This window comes from Myxocyprinus asiaticus, chromosome 7, assembly GCF_019703515.2.
Source record: "Myxocyprinus asiaticus isolate MX2 ecotype Aquarium Trade chromosome 7, UBuf_Myxa_2, whole genome shotgun sequence".
NCBI lineage: Eukaryota > Metazoa > Chordata > Actinopteri > Cypriniformes > Catostomidae > Myxocyprinus > Myxocyprinus asiaticus.
Genome location: NC_059350.1, coordinates 33,551,309 through 33,573,290, shown reverse-complemented (window position 1 = coordinate 33,573,290; position 21,982 = coordinate 33,551,309). Strand labels below are relative to the sequence as shown.

General features: G+C 41.4%; 1 protein-coding gene across 2 annotated transcripts in view; it reads right to left on the bottom strand.

The window, feature by feature from the left end:
• Window positions 1–21,547, bottom strand: part of chrnb3a (cholinergic receptor nicotinic beta 3 subunit a) — a 35,132-nt gene extending 13,585 nt beyond the window's left edge. For both annotated transcript variants that reach the window (XM_051702366.1, XM_051702367.1), the window contains exons 1-2: window positions 21,132–21,547; window positions 2,787–2,938 (exon numbers count right to left, since the gene is read on the bottom strand). In XM_051702366.1, coding sequence (XP_051558326.1) covers window positions 2,787–2,938; window positions 21,132–21,192 — 213 coding nt within the window. In that variant the 5' untranslated portion in view covers window positions 21,193–21,547. The remainder of the gene's footprint in view (window positions 1–2,786; window positions 2,939–21,131) is intronic.
• Between the last annotated feature and the right edge of the window lie 435 nt (window positions 21,548–21,982).

The following is a 21,982-nucleotide window of genomic DNA, read 5'->3' as shown; positions in this document are numbered from 1 at the left end:
TGAGTGGGAAACAGGAGTCTTCACAGACAAAGGCTCATCAATCACCTTCAGAAGGAGGGACAGAAATGACTATGTGACCCCGCAGAAGACATTTCTGATTGGCTCAAGACACCTTTGGGGTGCGGCCAACCTCAACAGTACAAAGCCTTACCACCAAGGAAGCTCCGTTCTATTATCTCTTCAGCTCTCTTCCTCTTCAGCTCTCTTCATCCTCTGCACTCTTGCCCTCATGGCTCTTAGCCCTTGCTCCGGCGCCCCTCTGTACTCGCACAATGTAGAGTTCGGGAAGCTCGGAATGCAAAGTTCCGAAAGAAGTTCTCACTCTCTGCTTTACGACTCACACATGTGACGGGAGTCGGGAGTCTCCCTCGTGGAAGTCCTCACTTCAAAGCTGCCTCATCATTCCAGCAACAAACTGTCCGCAATCTTAACAGAGGTCCAAAACATCAACGGAACAACCAGTACTTTCTACTGACACAGCCAAAGAACCAAAGCAATGCAAGGAAACGCAACGCAACGACATGCGAGTATATCTCCAAACTTTTGCTGAAAGTGCTGGTGTCTCTTTAATATAATTTGAGGAATCCGATTACAAATCAAGTTAGCCTCAAAGAAGTATCAAATGGTTCTCAAGGTATTGTCTATAGACTCCATCAAATTCCATTTCTCTGTTCAGATAATTTCATTCACCTTATGTTACAGTTTACTCACCAACCTGTGTGTTGTAACGTTGGGTACGTGGAGTGGAAGAGATGCAGGAGTAGATTCTTTCAATCTTTTAATTATAAATGCTGGAGTGGAACAAATGATAACGCAAAACATCACAAAATAACAAAACAAGGAAACACTTCATCAACACAACCTAACACTTCAAGGACTGACAAATCAATGGGCAAAACAAGAGGATATTTATACAAAAGGAACTAAATGAGGGAATGGAATACAGGTGAGGATAATAAGGAAAAGACAGAAGTGATGAGGGCAGTGAAACATGGGGGATGTAGTCTGGAGGAAAACTTCAAAATAAGAGTCCTTGAAGAATGTGAGGGAGACAGACTGTAACATTAGCCCCCCCCCCCCAATGGGCGACTCCTGGCACCCAAAGATGGATGAGGAGGGTAGGGTGGTGCAGAAGGTGAAGAAAGATCCAAGGAGGATGATCCGGGGGCCTGGGGGCAGCTTCAGGGCTGGGAATGGATCCAGGGGCCTGGGAGGAAATTCCAGGGAAGGCAGGCAGAGCCATGGAAGGTTGAGCCGTGAGAGGCTCGAGGGGCGGAGCCATGGAAGGTGGAGCCGTGAGAGACCCGAGGGGCAGAGCCAGGGAACTTGGTGCCCAGAGAGTAGCCGACGGCTCGAAGGACCATGGTGGAGCCGGGGGCTCGGAGGACTGAGGCAGCGCCATAGGCTCGGAGGTCCGAGGCAGAGCTGGGGGGTCGGAGGACTGAGGCGGAGCCGGTGGGAATGAAGACCAAGCGGAGCTGGAGGGGAGGAGGTCCCTGGTGGAGCCAGAGGCAGAGCCAGGTGACCGATGGACCAAGGCGGAGCTGAAGGGACGAGGGACCCCAGTGACGCCGATAGGCTGACGGCCCACTGTGGAGAAGAGGGGATGTAGAGCCGAGGTGTTGATGAGGGATCGGAGGGCCAAGGCAGAGTCCAGGGCTCAGAGGGCCAAGGTGGAGTCGGAGGGTCGACAGATCCCCTTGCCTGTGAAATCTCAGGGGTCGATGGTCGAGCCGGTGACTTGGGGGGAACCGGCTGACCAAGAGGAGGAGGAGGTGTCTTGAGTGGAGCCTGTGGAGGAGGAAGGGCCAGGGTGCTGGACAGAACCAGAGTGTCCATTGGGTGGGAACCAGGGCGGGGAGCAAGTCCAGGTCTATTAACCTGGCGAGAACTGGCTCAGGGGTGGTAGAGGCAACAGGTATTGGCACTGGGACGATCGAGGCTACAGGCACTGGCTCTAGGACGGTCGAGGCTACAGGCACTCAACACAACCTAACACTTCAAGGACTGACAAATGAATGGGCAAAACAAGAGAATATATATACAAAAGGAACTAAATGAGGGAATGGAATACAGGTGAGGATAATAAGGAACAAATGAAAGTGATGAGGGCATTAAAACATGGGAGATGTAGTTCGGAGGAAAACTTCAAAATAAGAGTCCTTGAAGAATGTGAGGGAGACAGACTGTGACATTTGTCATGTTTGTCTATGTGTTTAGATTAGCCATAAATTCTTGTTTGTATTCAAAGTTAATTTGACTGTGGTATATTTTGATAAATAATTTCATCACTTGATTTTTTCAAAGATCTGCGCTCTGAAGTTTGAACCATATCTAAACATATTTGTCATATTATTTTCAATAAGTCATGAGAATAGGATTACTTCAATAAGTGAATTAATCATAATTCCCTTATTAAAGCTAATTCCTAACAATAGAAATTGTGAGCGGATACAATGAGCCATTGTATTACGGTTTTAATGGTGAAGAATTTTATTCAGACAAATAATCGAATTATTTGTCATTTATCCTTCTTATATGGTGGTAGAACGCGGCTAATTCCATTATAAAATTCCTTACATATTATGGTAAAGGTACGCGGACACTTTAATCCATACCGTGTGCATTTATACTACAAAAATTCCTACACTGATGTCTGGAGATGTGTTTATAAAAGTTAAAAACACTGTGTTCATGGCACAAGGTGCAGAAAAAGCAGCAAGACACAGGCACAAAAACATTCTGTGACAATGGTCCCTTATAGTTGATATGTGTGTTTTTCTCACCACATCCACCAGCTGTGAGATTTTCAGACCAAAGCGTACAGTGATCGTGTCATTGGCATGGAGAACAGGCCTCACCCACTTCTGATACCCCAGAAAAAGATTTCTCAACAAAGTGTCCTCCATCTCAGCCAATGAGACAAACTCCTCAGGAGCTAGAGAGAGGGAGCAAAAAGGAAAGAGTGGATCAGTAGAATTTTAGACTAAACTAAAATTATAAGTAACAATCCCATGAGGCACTTGGTGATCAGGTATAGTTAGAAGATATGGACCACTTGAATATATATGAATGGGAGAAATTGTAAAGCTAAATATGACATCTGTAGTCCCACTTTACAGTTAAAAGAGCCAATCGTTTTTTTGAAAGAGGCTGCATATGCTCAATATAAAAGAATGAAAGTCTCCAGCCTTATATTTAAAAGACCCAATTGCTTGTTTGTTTACACTAGAACATACATGCACATTGGCTGGACCAGCCTAAAAAAAAAAAAAAAAAAAAATTGCATGATTTGAGCTAAAGCAGCAAAATTTTTGATATCACTATGTAGGTTCTACTGGTTGTTTAGATCAGTGTTACTATCAGAAATAATTAATAATTATTTCTTTAGTTATTAATTAATAGTTAAATTAAACAATAGAATCTAACTCATTAAAGCCTCATACGGGGCACCAGTAAATGTAGTGCGCTACATTCATGAGCGGGTTTGGTTATTAGCAATAATTAATAATTATCAAAGATAATTATCAATTACTAAAATCAATAGAACATTGTTTTGAATCAATGTTAGCTCTTTTAATCCTTCACATCAACAATCAAAGATAACCATCAAATTCAATAGAATATTAATTATTATCAAAGATAATAATTAATTATTAAAATCAATGGAACATTGATTAGAATTAACACTAACTTATTGATCCTTTAAATTCAACAATTATCAAAGATAATCATAAATTATCAAAATCAATAGAATATTAATAAGGATTAATATCGCCGGGGCACCACCCTGGAATCAGGGACTAATAACCAGACTGTATAACAGTCTCAATATTAGATTATTCTCTTAAGAAAATTGACATTCAAAAGGAAACAATGAAGGCTTGAAACCGAGCACTGACATCCCCTGCCAGCATTTGACACAGGTGTATGCAGAACAAACCAAAACACTTATTTTGGAATATAACAAAGTTTATTTATGCAGTAATATCAATTAATAATCAACACAATGCAGTCAATAAACTTCCGACTTACAACTACAAACTAAACAGTGACATGATTAGATATGGTAACCAAAATAAGCTTATAACACATGAGAGGAAGGTAGGTAGGTGTGTGTAAGGAGTGACGCGCACAAAATGGCGGTCGTGACTCTCGTGGTGAGTACGTCACGCAAGATTTCCGGCCAGAGAATATGGCGTGAATGTGGGCGGAGAGAAACCGGTTAATGGCGTCTGCCCGTTTACCACATGTCTCCGCTTGTACGATAACTTAGGGACAAAGCTGAGCTTTATCACGAAGTTATCTACTAGCTAATGTTTGTGAGGGGTCGCGTGTGTGCGTGTGTGGCAGCACCAAAGCCGGTTTCGCGATCGTGGGAGAGAAAGCATCTGTTAGTTTATCACTCAGAGACATGGTGGATGGCTCGTAAGCCGTCCTGCGGTCTTTGGTTCTTTAATGGATAAACTCAGTGTGCCGGTCTCAACCGCGATGGCGGAAATACACAACAGTCCAATGTGGTTGGACTACAACACAGCAGATCTCATTCGTGATAACAGTACATTACAGTAATACCATGAGTATTATTAGCAGCAATGAGCAGACTTGGCGGTCTGTAAACTGTACAAGCAATAACCTTGATACCCAAGAATAACACAGTATAATATTCTACCTCTGCCCAGACGTAAACCTCTTACTTGAATCGTATGAGGACGCAGGTAGAATGTGTGTTCATCCGTCCTTTAACTCCGACTCGGTCCCTCGAGGCAGTTTCCTCACTCTGTTGGCAGGCTGGTGGAGAAATCAGCGACATCGACTTGATTGAAGAGGGAAGAAAAATCTTTTTCTCTTCACTTCTGAAGGCAAACGGATGAAGATGCGGACTGTTCGGCAGTCTCCTTCGGATCCGTTAGAGTGACGAATTGACACTTTTCGAGTGTCAGGTTATGTTTCTTTAGCACTAATTTTCATGTGCCATTGCAAACCGAGATGAAATATACTGTAAAGCAAGTATCTGGATGTTAGACTATTCAAAACTCGCACATATGGATTGGTTGTCATTACTGATAGGAATGTACTGTAGACTCACTGTGTCTCTGATTGGCCATTGTCGTTTCACTGCTCAATGCAGATCTGGGATTGGTTAGAAACTCAACTGCTGCAAACATGCTTTAAATAGAAACCATTAACGAAACAGGAGTAGACTTAAATTGAATGCTGTAATCATCGGTTTTCACGATTACATAATCGTGAGAGTCGTAATCGCGATTCATTTTTCGATTAATTGTGCAGCTCTAGTCAGTTGTAAGTAATGCAGTCTTTCTAAAATCACGGTGATTAGTTATTTATCTACATAAATATTAGTCAAAAACTGTCCCCTTACACAGTTTGAATGTTGATGCAATCAAACTAAAAAGATTTAAATCTGCTTCTGTGGAGAGAGACTGGCTATGTGCTTGTCATTATATTCAGTTCACACAAACCGCTGCTCAAAATATTTTTTCAACTAAATGAAATGCTGTCTGTTCAGCCAATGATGATGAAACTACTGGAACACTGTATTGGTAGAAGAATAACATGAAACCACAGAGAATGTAAAACACTGTGTGGCACAGGACGTGGTCATGTGTCTGTCATCAGGGAGAGAGGAAGCGGTAAGGGCCATCACCTGGTGATTGTTAACACTAAACACCTGTGTCTCATTACAGTGACGATGGAGACGTTCTTGAAAAGGCAGCCGAGAACGCCGGAGAAACAGAGAGAAACAGTCCAGTGACACTGTGTGTGTGTCTACAGAAAAGTTTACCGTTGTTATCATTTGTGAAGCTGAAGAGTTAAATGCTGTATTCATTTGGCTGAAAAGCCCAAAGACTGTGTTTGTGAAACTGAAACACCATTAAAGGTTGTCTTACCTGGACTGCCACCCCACTTCCCGCTTCTCACCGTCCCAGCTCAAGGAGGTGGCAAGGCTGCAAAAAGAATTTGCGGACATGTTCTCTCCTCTTCCCGGTCATACTAACCTCATACAACACCATATCGAGACCCCACCTGGAGTGGTTGTGCGTAGTCGGCCATACCGCATATCCGAGCACAAGAAAAAGGTGATTCAGGACGAATTGGAGGCAATGCTCGAAATGGGAGTAATAGAAGAATCGCACAGCGATTGGGCCAGCCCGCTTGTTCTTGTACCTAAGAGTGGTGAGTCAGTCCGGTTCTGTGTTGATTACCGGAAAGCGGTATCTAAATTTGATGCATACCCAATTGATGAACTGCTCGATCGGTTGGGTGCGGCTCAATTTTACTCGACACTGGATTTAATTAAGGGATATTGGCAGATCCCCTTAACTCCATTATCCCGAGAAAAAACGGCCTTTTCCACACCGTTCAGATTACACCAATTCGTCACTCTTCTGTTCTGTTTGTTCGGGGCTCCCACCACATTCCAGCACCTCATGGATAAAATTCTCCAGCCACACGCTGCGTATGTCGCCGCATATTTAGATAACATTATCATATACAGTAATGATTGGCAGAGGCATATGCAGCATCTGAGAGCCGTTCTGAGGTCGCAGAGGCAGGCGGGGCTCACGGTGAACCCGAAAAAGTGCGCAATTGGATGGGTGGAAGTACGGTATCTGGGCTTCCACTTGGGTCATGGGCAGTTACGACTCTAAATTGATAAGACTGCAGCAATATCGGCCTGCCCACGTCCCAAGTCCAAAAAAGAGGTGAGACAGTTCATGGGGCTGGCTGGCTATTACAGAAGGTTTGTGCCAATTTTTCTGATGTCACCAGTCCCTTGACTGATCTCACTAAAAAGGGGGCGCCAGATCCGGTCCAGTGGACGGAGGCATGCCAACAGGCTTTTACGAGGGTGAAATCTGCACTCTGAAAGGTGCAGTCTCAAACTGAAAGGAGATTGAGTCTTCTCAGTGGCTGCTCCACAGCTCTGGAATAATTTGCCACTTTACATAAAAACTGCATCAACATATGATGATTTTAAATCTCTTCTTAAAACTCATTTATTATTGCAAATGGTCACCAGTAGGTGCAGTGGTAAAAAAAATAATAATAAATAAAAATTTTGCATTGTCTGTGATTGTGTTTTGTGTCCTAATTTTAATTATTACGTTATTTGTTTAAACTCTATACAGCACTTTGGCCAACAGCTGTTGTTTTTAAATGTGCTTAATAAATAAATATGACTGACTGACTGACTCTGTGGCGGGCCACTCCTACATGCTCCTAACTTCTCTCTCCCCTTCATTTTACAGACAGATGCATCAGAGAGGGGGTTGGGGGCTGTTCTCTCGCAGGAGGTGGAGGGGGTGGAGCGCCCCGTGCTGTACATTAGTCGTAAGCTCTCTTTGAGGGAGACTAAGCACTATTGAAAAAGAGTGTCTTGCCATCAAGTGGGCGGTCCTAACCCTCCGCTACTACCTGCTGGAGTGGGCCTTCATCCTCCAATCAGATCACACCCCACTTCAGTGGCTCCACCGCATGAAGGATACCAATGCACGGATCACTCGTTGGTACCTGGCACTTCAGCCCTTCAAATTTAAGGTGGTCCACAGGCCGGGGCTGCAGATGGTTGTGGCTGATTTCCTCTCCAGCAATGGGTGGGGGGGTATGTGGCGCAGGACGTGGTCATGTGTCTGTCATCGGGGAGAGAGGAAGTGGTAAGGGCCATCACCTGGTGATTGTTAACACTAAACACCTGTGTCTCATTACAGTGACGACGGAGACGGGCTTGAAAAGGCTGCCGAGAACGCCAGAGAGACAGAGAGAGACAGTCCAGTGACGTTGTGTGTGTCTACTGAAAAGTTTACCGTTGTTATCATTTGTGAAGCTGAAGAGTTCAATGCTGTGTTCATGAGGCTCAAAAGCCCAAAGACTGTGTTTGTGAAACTGAAATGCAATTAAAGGTTGACTTACTTGGACTGCCACCCCGCTTCCCGCTTCCTTTCTTATTACTGGAACCTTTACACACTGTTATTTTTTTTTGCTTGTTAACATTGTGCAAACAGTATATGGTCATTCTATGACTAGCACATAAGTCATATCATGTAAGTTATAACTACCTACATAAACATCTGGACTTATAATCGTGTATAACGGAGCATCTCCTTATGGTTCTGCATGCGTCTACAAATAACACAGAATGGCAGTGACAACTAGCTAGCCAGTGCACCCTCATCCATTTTTATTAATTTCTGTCTACTAGCCACAAGTTAGCCACTGTCGGTCAGGGGCCTTTGTAGATCAGTGACTAGATGGACCAATCTGATGTCTGAATTTTTTAACTTTTCTTTGTGCAAAGGTCAAAATGACACATTTACCTATTTTAATAAAATGTCAGGTGTTAAAACTACATAGCATTACAGTCCTTTCTAGGAATATATTGTAACGTCTGTTGATGTTTCTGCTTGGGGACTTGCTATTGGCTGTTGTGTTTGCATAATTAATGAGGTAGGTCTGTGTAGGTTTTGGGGACTGTTTGGGGGTTTTATTAAATAACATTTAAAAGTAAATGTGGTTATAGATATGTTTCGAGTTCAGCTTAATGTTAAATATGTCATTTTATGTAATGAAAAGGGGTTATTTTATTAGTTACCCTGGGTGAGATTAGTGTTGCTTTGAGACAGATGTGATCCTGTGTAAAACAGTGAAAAAGTTTTTTCAGTGTTGTTGTTGAACAGTGGTTTAAGACTCACAATGTTAGATTCCCCTAACTTTTTCCCAGTAATACCCATGCTATAATAGCATGGTATGGAAGTGCCAGAAGTACATATATCAGTGCCAGCTGAAATTCAGTTGTGGGCCAGCAGTATATTTTCAGTATAACATTAATGTATGTCCAGCATTCTTACAGTGAAATGAGAGCTGCAATTGTAATGTCACCAAAATACATTATAAGTTCACATTGAGTCAATTATGTATATTAAAACATTAAATACAAAGGTAGATTTTTAAAGTGTACTAAAGTATACTTGAAAAAAGTTCAATTTTGACACAACCAAGTATACTTAACACATCTTTAGTTGCACTACAGCACTGCTTTCGGCAAACTAAAGTGCATTAAGTACAAAATTAGATGTTCCAATTTAGCAAACTGTAAGTATACCAGTTTATAGTCTGCCAATAATATACTTTAGTATAGTGAAGCACCCAAGAATAAAGTGTGTTAAAGTATATTATTGTTTCACTAGGGTGACCCACAGTTTTGGAGATTTTGGTCTTTCCCCATTCAAGTAGATTGGGCAAGTGCATGACTGGAAATAGATACCAGAGGGGATTACCAATATAGCCACAGAATGAACTGACTTGTTTTGATGGGATTTTTCTTGGTAAAGTGTAATCCAACTCTATTAAGCCGATTTCCAAAAGCACCATACTGGCATTTGTTGTATATGATATAAACATATCTGGCTGGTTAAGTAGGAAGCATGTCCACATTTGATTGGTCATCTTGAGAAAATACAAATTAAATTCAGACACACTCTCCCAGGAGTATTAGCATGATAAACACAGAATCACGGAGTGACAGCTGGCCCAGGCTCCTCAGAGTTCCCTACGCTGACGCAACCATCACCATGACATGATGACCTTAGACTAGAGCACTACAGAGAGCGTCTGGAGAATGAGATGAGCACAGAACTGCACACACATATCATTAGTTCTTACATGCACACACTAACTGAACACTGCTGATTCTTTTAACAACAATCCACTTCCAAAAGAACGTCTGTCTACTCTGTAGATGGTACTCATGTACTTCCTGTTTACAAATAAATTACTATTTTTGCATTAAACTGGACAAAGACAATCAATTTTTGTGTAATAACAGATGAAAATGGCATTAACAGTTCAAAAAGTCTTTTCAAAATGATACAAAATACACTGTGTTCCTGTAATTTCTATTTCCAACTGGTTACTCCATAGAATAACACAACTTGAATAAAGGTTTACGTGATGACATTAAACGTCTCAGTGTAAATACTGTTATATTGTCGATACTTCCAGAACATTCCATGCATGCACTCCCTTACGGCTTATATAATTCAATTTAAGGTAACAAGCTGTGTCTGAAATCACTCACTCGTTCACTCATTCACAATTTTCTATTTAGTGGATGTTAGTGAGTGCACTACATATATTGCCAAAAGTATTCGCTCACCCATCCAAATAATTGAATTCAGGTGTTCCAATCACTTCCATGGCCACAGGTGTATAAAATGAAGCACCTAGGCATGCAGACTGCTTCTATAAACATTTGTGAAAGAATGGGCCGCTCTCAGGAGCTCAGTGAATTCCAGCGTGGTACTGTGATAGGATGCCACCTGTGCAACAAGTCCAGTCATGAAATTTCCTCGCTACTAAATATTCCACAGTCAACTGTCAGTGGTATTATAACAAAGTGGAAGCGATTGGGAATGACAGCAACTCAGCCACGAAGTGGTAGGCCACGTAAAATGACAGAGCGGGGTCAGCGGATGCTGAGGCGCATAGTGCACAGAGGTCGCCAACTTTCTACAGAGTCAATCGCTACAGACCTCCAAAGTTCACGTGGCCTTCAGATTAGCTCAAGGACAGTGCGTAGAGAGCTTCATGGAATGGGTTTCCATGGCCGAGCAGCTGCATCCAAGCCATACATCACCAAGTGCAATGCAAAGCGTCGGATGCAGTGGTGTAAAGCATGCCGCCACTGGACTCTAGAGCAGTGGAGACGCGTTATCTGGAGTGACGAATCACGCTTCTCCATCTGGCAATCTGATGGACGAGTCTGGGTTTGGCAGTTGCCAGGAGAACGGTACTTGTCTGACTGCATTGTGCCAACTGTGAAGTTTGGTGGAGGGGGGATTATGGTGTGGGGTTGTTTTTCGGGAGCTGGGCTTGGCCCCTTAGTTCCAGTGAAAGGAACTCTGAATGCTTCAGCATACCAAGAGATTTTGGACAATTCCATGCTCCCAACTTTGTGGGAACAGTTTGGGGATGGCCCCTTCCTGTTCCAACATGACTGCGCACCAGTGCACAAAGCAAGGTCCATAAAGACATGGATGAGCGAGTTTGGTGTGGAAGAACTTGACTGGCCTGCACAGAGTCCTGACATCAACCCGATAGAGCACCTTTGGGATGAATTAGAGCGAAGACTGCGAGCCAGGCCTTCTCGTCCAACATCAGTGTCTGACCTCACAAATGCGTTTCTGGAAGAATGGTCAAAAATTCCCATAAACACACTCCTAAACCTTGTGGAAAGCCTTCCCAGAAGAGTTGAAGCTGTTATAGCTGCAAAGGGTGGGCCGACGTCATATTAAACCCTATGGATTAAGAATGGGATGTCACTTAAGTTCATATGCGTCTAAAGGCAGATGAGCGAATACTTTTGGCAATATAGTGTATATCAGCAAGGAGTGAACAAAATGAGTGAGTGATTTCAGATGCTGACGTATATACCGAGCCTCGGAGAGAACCCTGGAGCAGAAACAACTTCGTCACATATGTATTTCATCTTTCTTTTATCTTACTTCAGATAATAATTATAGATATTTATTACATGGTATATATATACAATAAATCTCCATTCTGTGTATCATGTTTAGCATATATTTCCATTTTCTAAAAATGAAAATAATTATAAAAACCAGTCAACAAGAATAAACACATTTGAATAAGCATGTATATTTTATTGATTTATAATTTTTTAGTATCTGAAACTCTCCTATCCAAGCTGGGCACTGTTTCTAAATGCAGAGAAGAGATGAATACAGTACTAAAGTTATTAATAGCATAACATCCATTGATTAGTTGAATACGTTACCTACATGCAATAACGGAATATTTGAATCATCCTGCTAATTATCATTTCCACTCTGTGCAGTCTTCCGAGTTAACAATATTATTACTTCACTGAATTAGTAAAGAAAGAAATCACTTGGTATTTATAGAAAAATAAATCTAAACAATAACCTCATCATATATAATTTAATCTATATAAATAAACAATAATAAAAAATTATCTGTATGATTTTGGATCTTTGTATTTTATTTTGTTATTTTTAATCAAGTAATGATTTGTCAAAAAGGTAAAACACTCCAGCCAGCATGAAATAAAGATTGCAGGAACGAAGGAAGCTGCAAACTGGCATCTCTCTCACTCGCTCGCACTCTCTCTCCCATCTCGTCAGTCCTCCCCGCTGTATATTATGGGCAATATAGGGTCGGGGAGTGTATTGTGGGTAAGAATTAGTGAACGTATGTAGGGAACAATTTGAATTTGGACACTGCAAAACAAATTGTCGACATCCAAAATAGTGCACTATATAGTGGATAGGGGGTGATTTCGGACACAACTACTGACTAATCACCTGCAGTCCTGCTAATAAATCTTTGAAAAAAAAAAAAATTCAAAATGAAAGTTTGAGAGAAACATGTTGGTTTATACACTATATTGCCAAAAGTATTCGCTCACCCATCCAAATAATTGAATTCAGGTGTTCCAATCACTTCCATGGCCACAGGTGTATAAAATGAAGCACCTAGACATGCAGACTGCTTCTACAAACATTTGTGAAAGAATGGGCCGCTCTCAGGAGCTCAGTGAATTCCAGCGTGGTACTGTGATAGGATGCCACCTGTGCAACAAGTCCAGTCGTGAAATTTCCTCGCTACTAAATATTCCACAGTCAACTGTCAGTGGTATTATAACAAAGTGGAAGCGATTGGGAATGACAGCAACTCAGCCACGAAGTGGTAGGCCATGTAAAATGACAGAGCGGGGTCAGCGGATGCTGAGGCGCATAGTGCGCAGAGGTCGCCAACTTTCTGCAGAGTCAATCGCTACAGACCTCCAAAGTTCATGTGGCCTTCAGATTAGCTCAAGAACAGTGCGTAGAGAGCTTCATGGAATGGGTTTCCATGGCCGAGCAGCTGCATCCAAGCCATACATCACCAAGTGCAATGCAAAGCGTCGGATGCAGTGGTGTAAAGCATGCCGCCACTGGACTCTAGAGCAGTGGAGATGCGTTCTCTGGAGTGACGAATCACGCTTCTCCATCTGGCAATCTGATGGACGAGTCTGGGTTTGGCAGTTGCCAGGAGAACGGTACTTGTCTGACTGCATTGTGCCAACTGTGAAGTTTGGTGGAGGGGGGATTATGGTGTGGGGTTGTTTTTCGGGAGCTGGGCTTGGCCCCTTAGTTCCAGTGAAAGGAACTCTGAATGCTTCAGCATACCAAGAGATTTTGGACAATTCCATGCTCCCAACTTTGTGGGAACAGTTTGGGGATGGCCCCTTCCTGTTCCAACATGACTGCGCACCAGTGCACAAAGCAAGGTCCATAAAGACATGGATGAGCGAGTTTGGTGTGGAAGAACTTGACTGGCCTGCACAGAGTCCTGACCTCAACTCGATAGAGCACCTTTGGGATGAATTAGAGCGAAGACTGCGAGCCAGGCCTTCTCGTCCAACATCAGTGTCTGACCTCACAAATGCGCTTCTGGAAGAATGGTCAAAAATTCCCATAAACACACTCCTAAACCTTGTGGAAAGCCTTCCCAGAAGAGTTGAAGCTGTTATAGCTGCAAAGGGTGGGCCGACATCATATTAAACCCTATGGATTAAGAATGGGATGTCACTTAAGTTCATATGTGTCTAAAGGCAGGTGAGCGAATACTTTTGGCAATATAGTGTATATAATATTATATATATAGAGAAAGAGAGAGAGAGAGAGAGAGAGAGAGAGAAAGAGAGAGAGTTTTCAATTGGCATAATAATAGTAATATTTTTAAAGGGGACATTTAATCCCATTGTACCCTACCCCTCACCATGACTGCCATATAATTCTGTGCTGTACCACTTTAATGAAATTTTAAAAGGATGTTATACCTATTGTTGCTGAAGGACCATCATTCTTTCTTTCCTCATCTCTGTCTGTCATGCCCAGGCAAAATAATTCTCTCTCTGGCTTTAGGAACCCATTCTTTGTGTTTAGCATGTCTGTGGGTCTTGCAGCAGCTTGTATATAAAATTATATCATCAATAATGACTGTGCAAGCCATGTCTCCTGGGTTTACGTTTCAATCAAAGGGGGAGAACAGGGATGTGTAAAATCAAAAGACAGCAAAGGGGAGAAGGGGGAGTGTGAGAAAAAGAGTGTATATGTATTTGTGTGTACATTAATGTGTATAAAGTGGCATCTGTTAGACAGTTCAACCTATTTATTTTAAACTAGTGCTCAAGGTGGGTTTTTTAGAGACAGGATTGAAAGCGTGCTTATGAGGTTGTTGGTTCCTCAATGTGTTGAGTCATTCCTCCATTCTAAAGAAGTAAGATTACTGTCAACTGCATCAGGATTTTTAAAGTTACTATAGTGTACTCAATCGTGCTGCAATTCTAAGGACATCTTCACACAGGTCTACACAAACATGTCACACTCAGAAACACATACTCACAATGAATAACTTTCTCAATCAAAGGACATTTTCATTATAAATAAATGAATCAGTTGCTGCAGTGAAGTATAAAGATAATATAGTAAAAAGTGAAAAGGATTTAATGTTTATTTCCTTCAGTTACAATTGTTTCAGATAAAAGGTCATGGAAGCCATGGAGTTGTTAGCATATTGAGGCAGACAAAGTTCACATAGATGCATTGACCTCATTAGTCACTGGCCACAAATGGGAACAGACGACCTCTTGTCCTCCCCTAGAGCAAAGCCATCTGGTCAAAGCAAGCTTTAAATGGGAAAAGAGTAGTTTGGGGTAAAATTTTAGGATTGGGTCAAAATCTGAACTATCTGGAAGAAAATGGGGGAAAAAAATCCAACAAGTTTTGTATTGAACTCTTGTTTAAAGAGTATTCAGAATATAGGTTCATATACTACACTGTTGAGGATATGTGTGTGCGATCTTGTACTGTTAAATAGGCAAATGCTACAGATAAAAACAGCTACAAATCCTCCTTTATAGTAGGATTCTCTACACATATATAAAATATAAAGACACTGTTTGACACCATTTTTCTTTTGAATGAACAAAAGTTTGTATCTTTTCCAAATAACATTCTAAATAATCTCAGAGAGAGAGAGAGATGGAACCTGTCAAACGACAAAAGTATACTGCTCTAGAGTGCTGGCAGATGAGATAAATCCCCCATCTCTTCACTTATACACTGTCAAACCCAGACAATCATGGTGTAATCTGCAGTGAGGTCACCAAGGTCCAGACCTCTGTAAATGTTTTATTTAAAAAAAAAAAAAAGGTTTTGAAGCAAAACTGGACTGAACTGAAAGAAAAATCAAAGTTGAAAACTTTGAGTGTCTGCATGTATAATTCAGTTTAGACAGTTGGCTAGATTGTTTAGTGTCCGCTGTGTGTGAGAGAGTTCTGAGTGAGGGTGCAGGTGCAGCCCCTCCCACCAAAAACTTTGCATCATCGGCACTTAAACTGACAGTTATTAAAAAGGCGCATATAGAGAGCAGGCGGATTAATACTGGCAGCATACCGCATTCGGTAAGACAAAAGCAATGATCATCATGACATTATCTGTTAGAAACGTTCAAAAAAAAACAGTAGCACACTACACTAGTACACAATCTTCAGTACAGGCTACAGCATGAAATATGCCATGTATGCGAACACTAGCCATGAAGAAGGCTATGCTGTTTTATTAATTTAGTAGCTAACATTTCACAGCATCATTGCTAAAAACCCGTGGTGTGCAATGCATTAAGAGGGTACCCATTTATTTATTAAATGCATATACGTATAAAAAAAGGGAAAGAACGTTTCATAATTTAAATAATTTTTCTGTCTCCATTTATGTCAGGGTTTGAAGGTGCTGTCTGCACGCCACTCCTAAAACCATTCATAAGAGCTTAATGAATATATATATATAGATAGATAGATAGATAGATAGATAGATAGATAGATATACACAGTACTGTGCAAAAGTCTTAGGCACATAAGATGTTTCACAAAAACATTTGTCTTAAGATGGTTATGTATATCTGCTACTTTAGTGTGTCAATAGGAAATATACATTTTATACTCCCAAACATTCCTTTTGCAAATAGAATAGAATAGAAGAACAGGGAGCCCTGCAACAGTAGGCATGGCCCTCACAGAGCCCCCCACTGAACATCGGGTCAGTCTGGGATTACACGAAGAGACAGAAGTAATTGAGACAGCCTAAATAAATAAAAGAACTGTGGCAAATTCTGCAAGAAGCTTGGAACATCCTATCTGCCAACAACCAAGAAAAGGTGTCCTGGTGTAAGTAGGAGAATTGGTGCTGTTTTGAAGGCAAAGGTGTTCACATCAAATATTGATTTAGCTCTTTTTCTGTTTACTGGACTTTGTATGACGCTAATTGATTAATGAAAACTATTTATGTAATTTTTTTTTTTTTTAAATCCTCACTTTGAAAGTTTTTCACAAGTGCCTAAAACTTTTGCACAGTACGTGTGTGTGTGTGTATATATATATATATATATATATATACAGGGTTGGGAGGGTTACTTTTGAAATGTATTCCACTACAGATTACAGAATACATGCTGTAAAATGTCATTTGTAATGTATTACGTTAGATTACTCAAGGTCAGTAATGTATTCTAAATACTTTGGATGACTTCTTCAGCACTGGTAGATTTTTTTCACTTGTTTTGACTATAAAAACTCTGCCAGTACAGAAAGACAAAATACACATTAAAAATACATTCTCTGAAAAACCTAAATATCTTATGCAGTGTCGTTTCTAAAACAAGATAAATCAAATTGATCTTGTTTTAAGGATTTTTAGATATTTTTGCCCGAGCACAAAAAGAAAATTGTCCGGGAAGAATTGGATACAATGCTTGATATGGGGGTAATAGAGGAATCCCACAGCGATTGGTCCAGCCCGGTTGTTCTAGTTCCTAAGAGCGACGGGTCTGTACGGTTCTGTGTAGATTACAGAAAAGTCAACGCGGTGTCTAAATTTGACGCATACCCAATGCCTTGAGTTGATGAGTTGCTCGATCGGTTGGGCACTGCTCGATTTTATTCGACACTGGATTTGACAAAGGGTTATTGGCAGATCCCCTTGACACCAATTTCCCGTGAAAAAACAGCCTTCTCCACGCCGTTTGGATTACACCAATTTGTGACGCTTCCGTTCGGTTTGTTTGGAGGCATGGCCACATTTCAGCATCTCGTGGACCGAATCCTCAGACTGCATTCGGCTTACGCCGCTGCCTATTTAGATGACATCATCATTTACAGCAATGATTGGCAACGGCACATGCAGCATCTGAGGGCGGTTCTGAGATCGCTGCGACGAGCGGGACTCACAGCAAACCCGAAGAAATGCACGATTGGGCAGGTGGAGGTACGGTATCTGGGGTTCCACTTGGGCCACGGGCAGGTGCGTCCCCAAATTGACAAGACTGCGGCGATTGCGACCTGCCCGAGGCCCAAGACCAAAAAGGGGGTGAGACAGTTCCTGGGGCTGGCTGGCTATTATTGGAGGTTCGTGCCTAATTATTCGGATGTCACCAGCCCGCTGACTGATCTCACTAAAAAGGGAGCTCCAGACCCAGTCCAGTGGACTTTGCGGGGGGGCGCTTTTACATTCACACAATTTCCCTCTCCCTTTTGTGTTATAGATGGACACTTCAGACAGAGGGCTGGGGGTCGTACTCTCACAGGTGGTGAAGGGGGAGGAGCACCCGGTGCTGTACATTAGCTGTAAGCTCTCGCTGAGGGAGACTAAGTACAGCACCTTGGAAAAGGAGTGTCTCGCCATCCAGTGGGTGGTCCTCACTCTCCAGTACTACCTGTTAGGGCGGGCCTTCACCCTCTGCTCGGATCACACCCCACTCCAATGGCTCCACCACATGAAAGATATCAACGCGTGGATCACCCGTTGGTATCTGGCTCTTCAGCCGTTTAAGTTCAAGGTGGTCCACAGACCGGGGGCACAGATGGCTGTCACCGACTTCCTCTCCAGAATTTGGGGGGGAGTGGTAGGCAGGCCGGATGCCTCCCCAGCCTGAGTCGGGCGGTGGGGATATGTGGCAGTGGGGGCGTGGTCAAGCGTCCGTCCGGAGAGAGAGAAAGCAGTAAGGGCACTTGCACCTGAGCTAGATTATGTTTAACACCTGTCTCTAACTCCAGTGAGCATGGGGAGAGCGGCATATAACCAGCCACGCTACCAGCAGCAGAGTGAGATAGTCTGCCACAAGAAAGGCCATGGTGTACCCGAAGATGAAGCGGTTTAATCTGTTATGTGTGTGAAGCTAATGTGTTGAGGTTATTACGTTCCTGTGAAGCTGATAGTGTTTGTTTGACTACCTGCTGTGAATCTGACGAGTTTGTGAACTTGAAAAACCTTGAAGTGGCCGATTAAAAATCTTACCTGTGCCAGAAGAAACCCTGCTTCCCTGTGTCTACTTCCTTCCTGCTGTTGAGTTGTCTCACATACATATATTATAATGTAGTGGACTGCGTTGTATTGACAAAAATTCAGGTGAAGGTCTGCTGTTTATTGCTTTACAGAAAACACAGACAATATGCATGGTCGTGAAACAGTAGCTCTCTCACTTGTTCTCTGTGAGGGTCACACAGACTGGTTAGCTCAGCAAGCAAAGATGCGGACTACTAGGGCTGGGTTCTCTTTCAGCTAATGCTGTTATTCATTACACAGGGGACCTTCTAACTTGTTAAATTACGGACATATCAATTTTACAAATATTATTTTATCATTAGTTTTTCATCATTTTGGTGACATTTTAGCTTTTATTTTTTTTTTAAATATAGTCCATGTATTATATCAATAAATGATGTATTGAAATTGCATATATTATATTAAATATATACATTGTAACATGTTTGTTGTTTACTTGCCTAATTTGTACTATTTACTTAGATATGTAGAACAAGTGCTAAAACCGTACTGTCTCTTTAAGACCTGTGGCAGGGAATATTAAAAGAGACATTATTAAACAACAAATGGTTTGCTTGGATCTAATCTTTGGACTCACATCACACAGAAAGTGTCAAAGCTTTTCCTCTCAGCATGCAGTGAAAAGATCTCTTTTTCCCCACTATACCAATCAAACACTGTTTAATGAAATCTAAAAATTTACCAGCCAGTGGCTAATCACAGACATTTTGTGTAGCATATGGGAAGTGTTAACGCACATATGATTGTAAGGGATTGCAGATAGAAAGAAAGAGCGATCTTGGCATTTGAAGAATTTACATTACGATCGTACAAATGAAGAACACGTGAGAGAGGTCCAGCATGTCCATGAGAGAAACCATTAATCCTGCAGGATCAGATTCAGTCTCTTTCATGCCTCATAGAAATGTCTCTGACTGCACTGAAAATATCACGATATATCACGATACAAGGATCTAAGTATTGATACAATATCGTGAGAAAAAGTTGCAATATATCGATATTTGATTGCATAGGCACAGCCCTACTGACTACCACCCCTGGAATCACGAGTTCTATTCCAGGGTGTGCTGAGGTACTCCAGCAAGGCTTCCAAAGCAACCAATTGGCCCAATTGCTAGGGTAGGTGGTCACCATAAGGTGGTTCTCGATCTCGGTGGGGAGTGTGGCGAGCTGTGCGTGGATGCCGTGGTAAATTGGGTGAGCCTCCACATGCACTAGGTCTCCGCTCAGCAAGCCATGTGATAAGATGCGTGGGCTGATTGTCTCAGAAGCGGAGGCAACTGATATTCGTCCTCCGCCACCCGGATCGAGGCGAGTCACTGTGCCACCATGAGGAATTACAGTGCATTGGGAATTGGGCATGTCAAATTGGGGAGAAAAGGGGGAGAAAAAAAAACTGAACGGAAAGACGAAAGAGAAAATAGAGTGTTTTGTTTTTTTATCACGTCTTAATGTTAAAAGCACACATTTTCTTAACTAAGCGTATCTGAAGCTGAGAAAAAGTTAGTGGAACCTTTAAATTTTAGTTTCAGTAAAATTAAACAATTTACTATATCACTGACATCTCACAGATATAACATTAAACTTTTATCATAAAATGTATTATATTCTGATATTTCATGGATGGCCCCATATGTATTCACAAAAGTCTGACCCTAGAATCACCAATGCTTTTTAGACTGTTGTATTAAAAAATAAAATAAATCATTAAACAAAAATAGTGTGATGTAATACTAAGCCTATACTGTAATGCAATTATGTCTGACATAAACTAAACTGGCCTTATTATCATACACCATACTATGTGTATTTTGGTGCAGTAGACAATGTTCTTATTACTTATCATTCATGCAGCAATGCTTATTAATATGAAAACTATTAATGGGTATTGTTGAATGAATAATATAAATACATTCATTCTCAACATCTATCAACAAATTGTGATGCACCCAATAAAGACCCTTGTCTGTAAATTGTGTATCTTAATCTTAAGTAAAACATCTTTTGCAAACAGCTACATGTCTGTATCCATTTATGTAATGATAGATAATATGGTTATTCTTAGTGTATAGAATGGGTTTCATTTTTAAGTGTAATTTTGGTACAATTCTTGACACCGCATCCCGGACCTCACTAATTTTCAAACCCTGGTTATGGCCCTGAAGACAATACACACAATATCTTGCACTAGTGCTTTATTTTGACATTATCAACAAACAACAATCTGGCCTGGCTGTTTACTTTTATCAGTTTGATCAAGGCTGTTCCTTAATAAGGTATTAAAGCAGAAGGGTGTAAAACCAGTGAAGTCAAAGTGTATGGTTCAATCATTGACACGACTTTGAAATGAACATTCCTCAAAGAACAGGTCCCATTTAGAAACCCTGCTGAGGGCGCTATAATTCAAGCAATAAGCCTAAATTAAAAATTAGACACATTTCTTTACATTCGTTTCAGAGTTGAATGCACAATGTAAAACGGCAGAAGATGCTTGAATGCACTGGCTTTATTCTAATTTATTAACTTATCTAAATTAACATTTTAAGTCACATATGGAGCCAAAAGCACTTGTTCATATTTGACCGTGTTTGATCATGAAGTAAAACGGAGCGCTCACATAGGCAACAACTCATGCAAAGATGCAGGAAATAAACACTTTAAGATCGCAACAGTTAGGTTACTTACCCTCAATCGTTGCATAGGTTACTGCCATTGCAAGCAAAAGACCGGAGATTTGTAACTTCATGCTGTCTTTCCCGGCCGGATCTTTGTCCTTCGTGCACTGAAATTATTACATGCTGTTTGCATAGTGAGTCTGTGTCATTGACAAAAGGGTCGTATAAACAGACCGGTTTGCTAAAAATACGAACAGATGTAATGGTCTGCAGTGTGATAAAGCTATACATAAATTAATCAACGGAACAGGTTTTTTTTTACCGTGCTCCATCCGAGGCGAGCAGAAGTGCAAGATGCTCTCACCCTCTCCACCCCCCTCGGCGTTTACGTTATTGTCAGAAAAGATTGCATTCATTCGCTGAGTAATTGCAGCGGAGGACGGCGAAAAATACCGCTTAAGTGCGTAATGGGTGTTATAAACAACGCATCAGCGTCTTCTTAACAGGGTATGCATTAAATGACTCGAATGCGAATTGTGAGAACGTCCTATAATACTACTGGATTTTGCTTTACGGAAATTGCCAATGAATGTGGCTGTATAAAGCACATGACATGTTAGTAGGACCAACGCTATAGTTAAGAAAATTTCTGAAAATGTAGCTAATTGTTAACCTAATTATGCACAAAACAGAAAGAGCCCATACAGTCTACAGCATTAACCTTCGACATATTTTAAGAATGGACAACTGTTTCTGAGGTACAAAGTGTTTTTTTTATTATTATTATTATTATTTGTTTTTTTATGATCATCAATCCCTGTGAATATGCATACTTCCTGTATGCCAAAAGCAGCATGTAAAGTTCGGTTCTTCTGTAATGTTGATGGGAGAGAGGAGACAGGAGAGTGTGGATCCAAACGC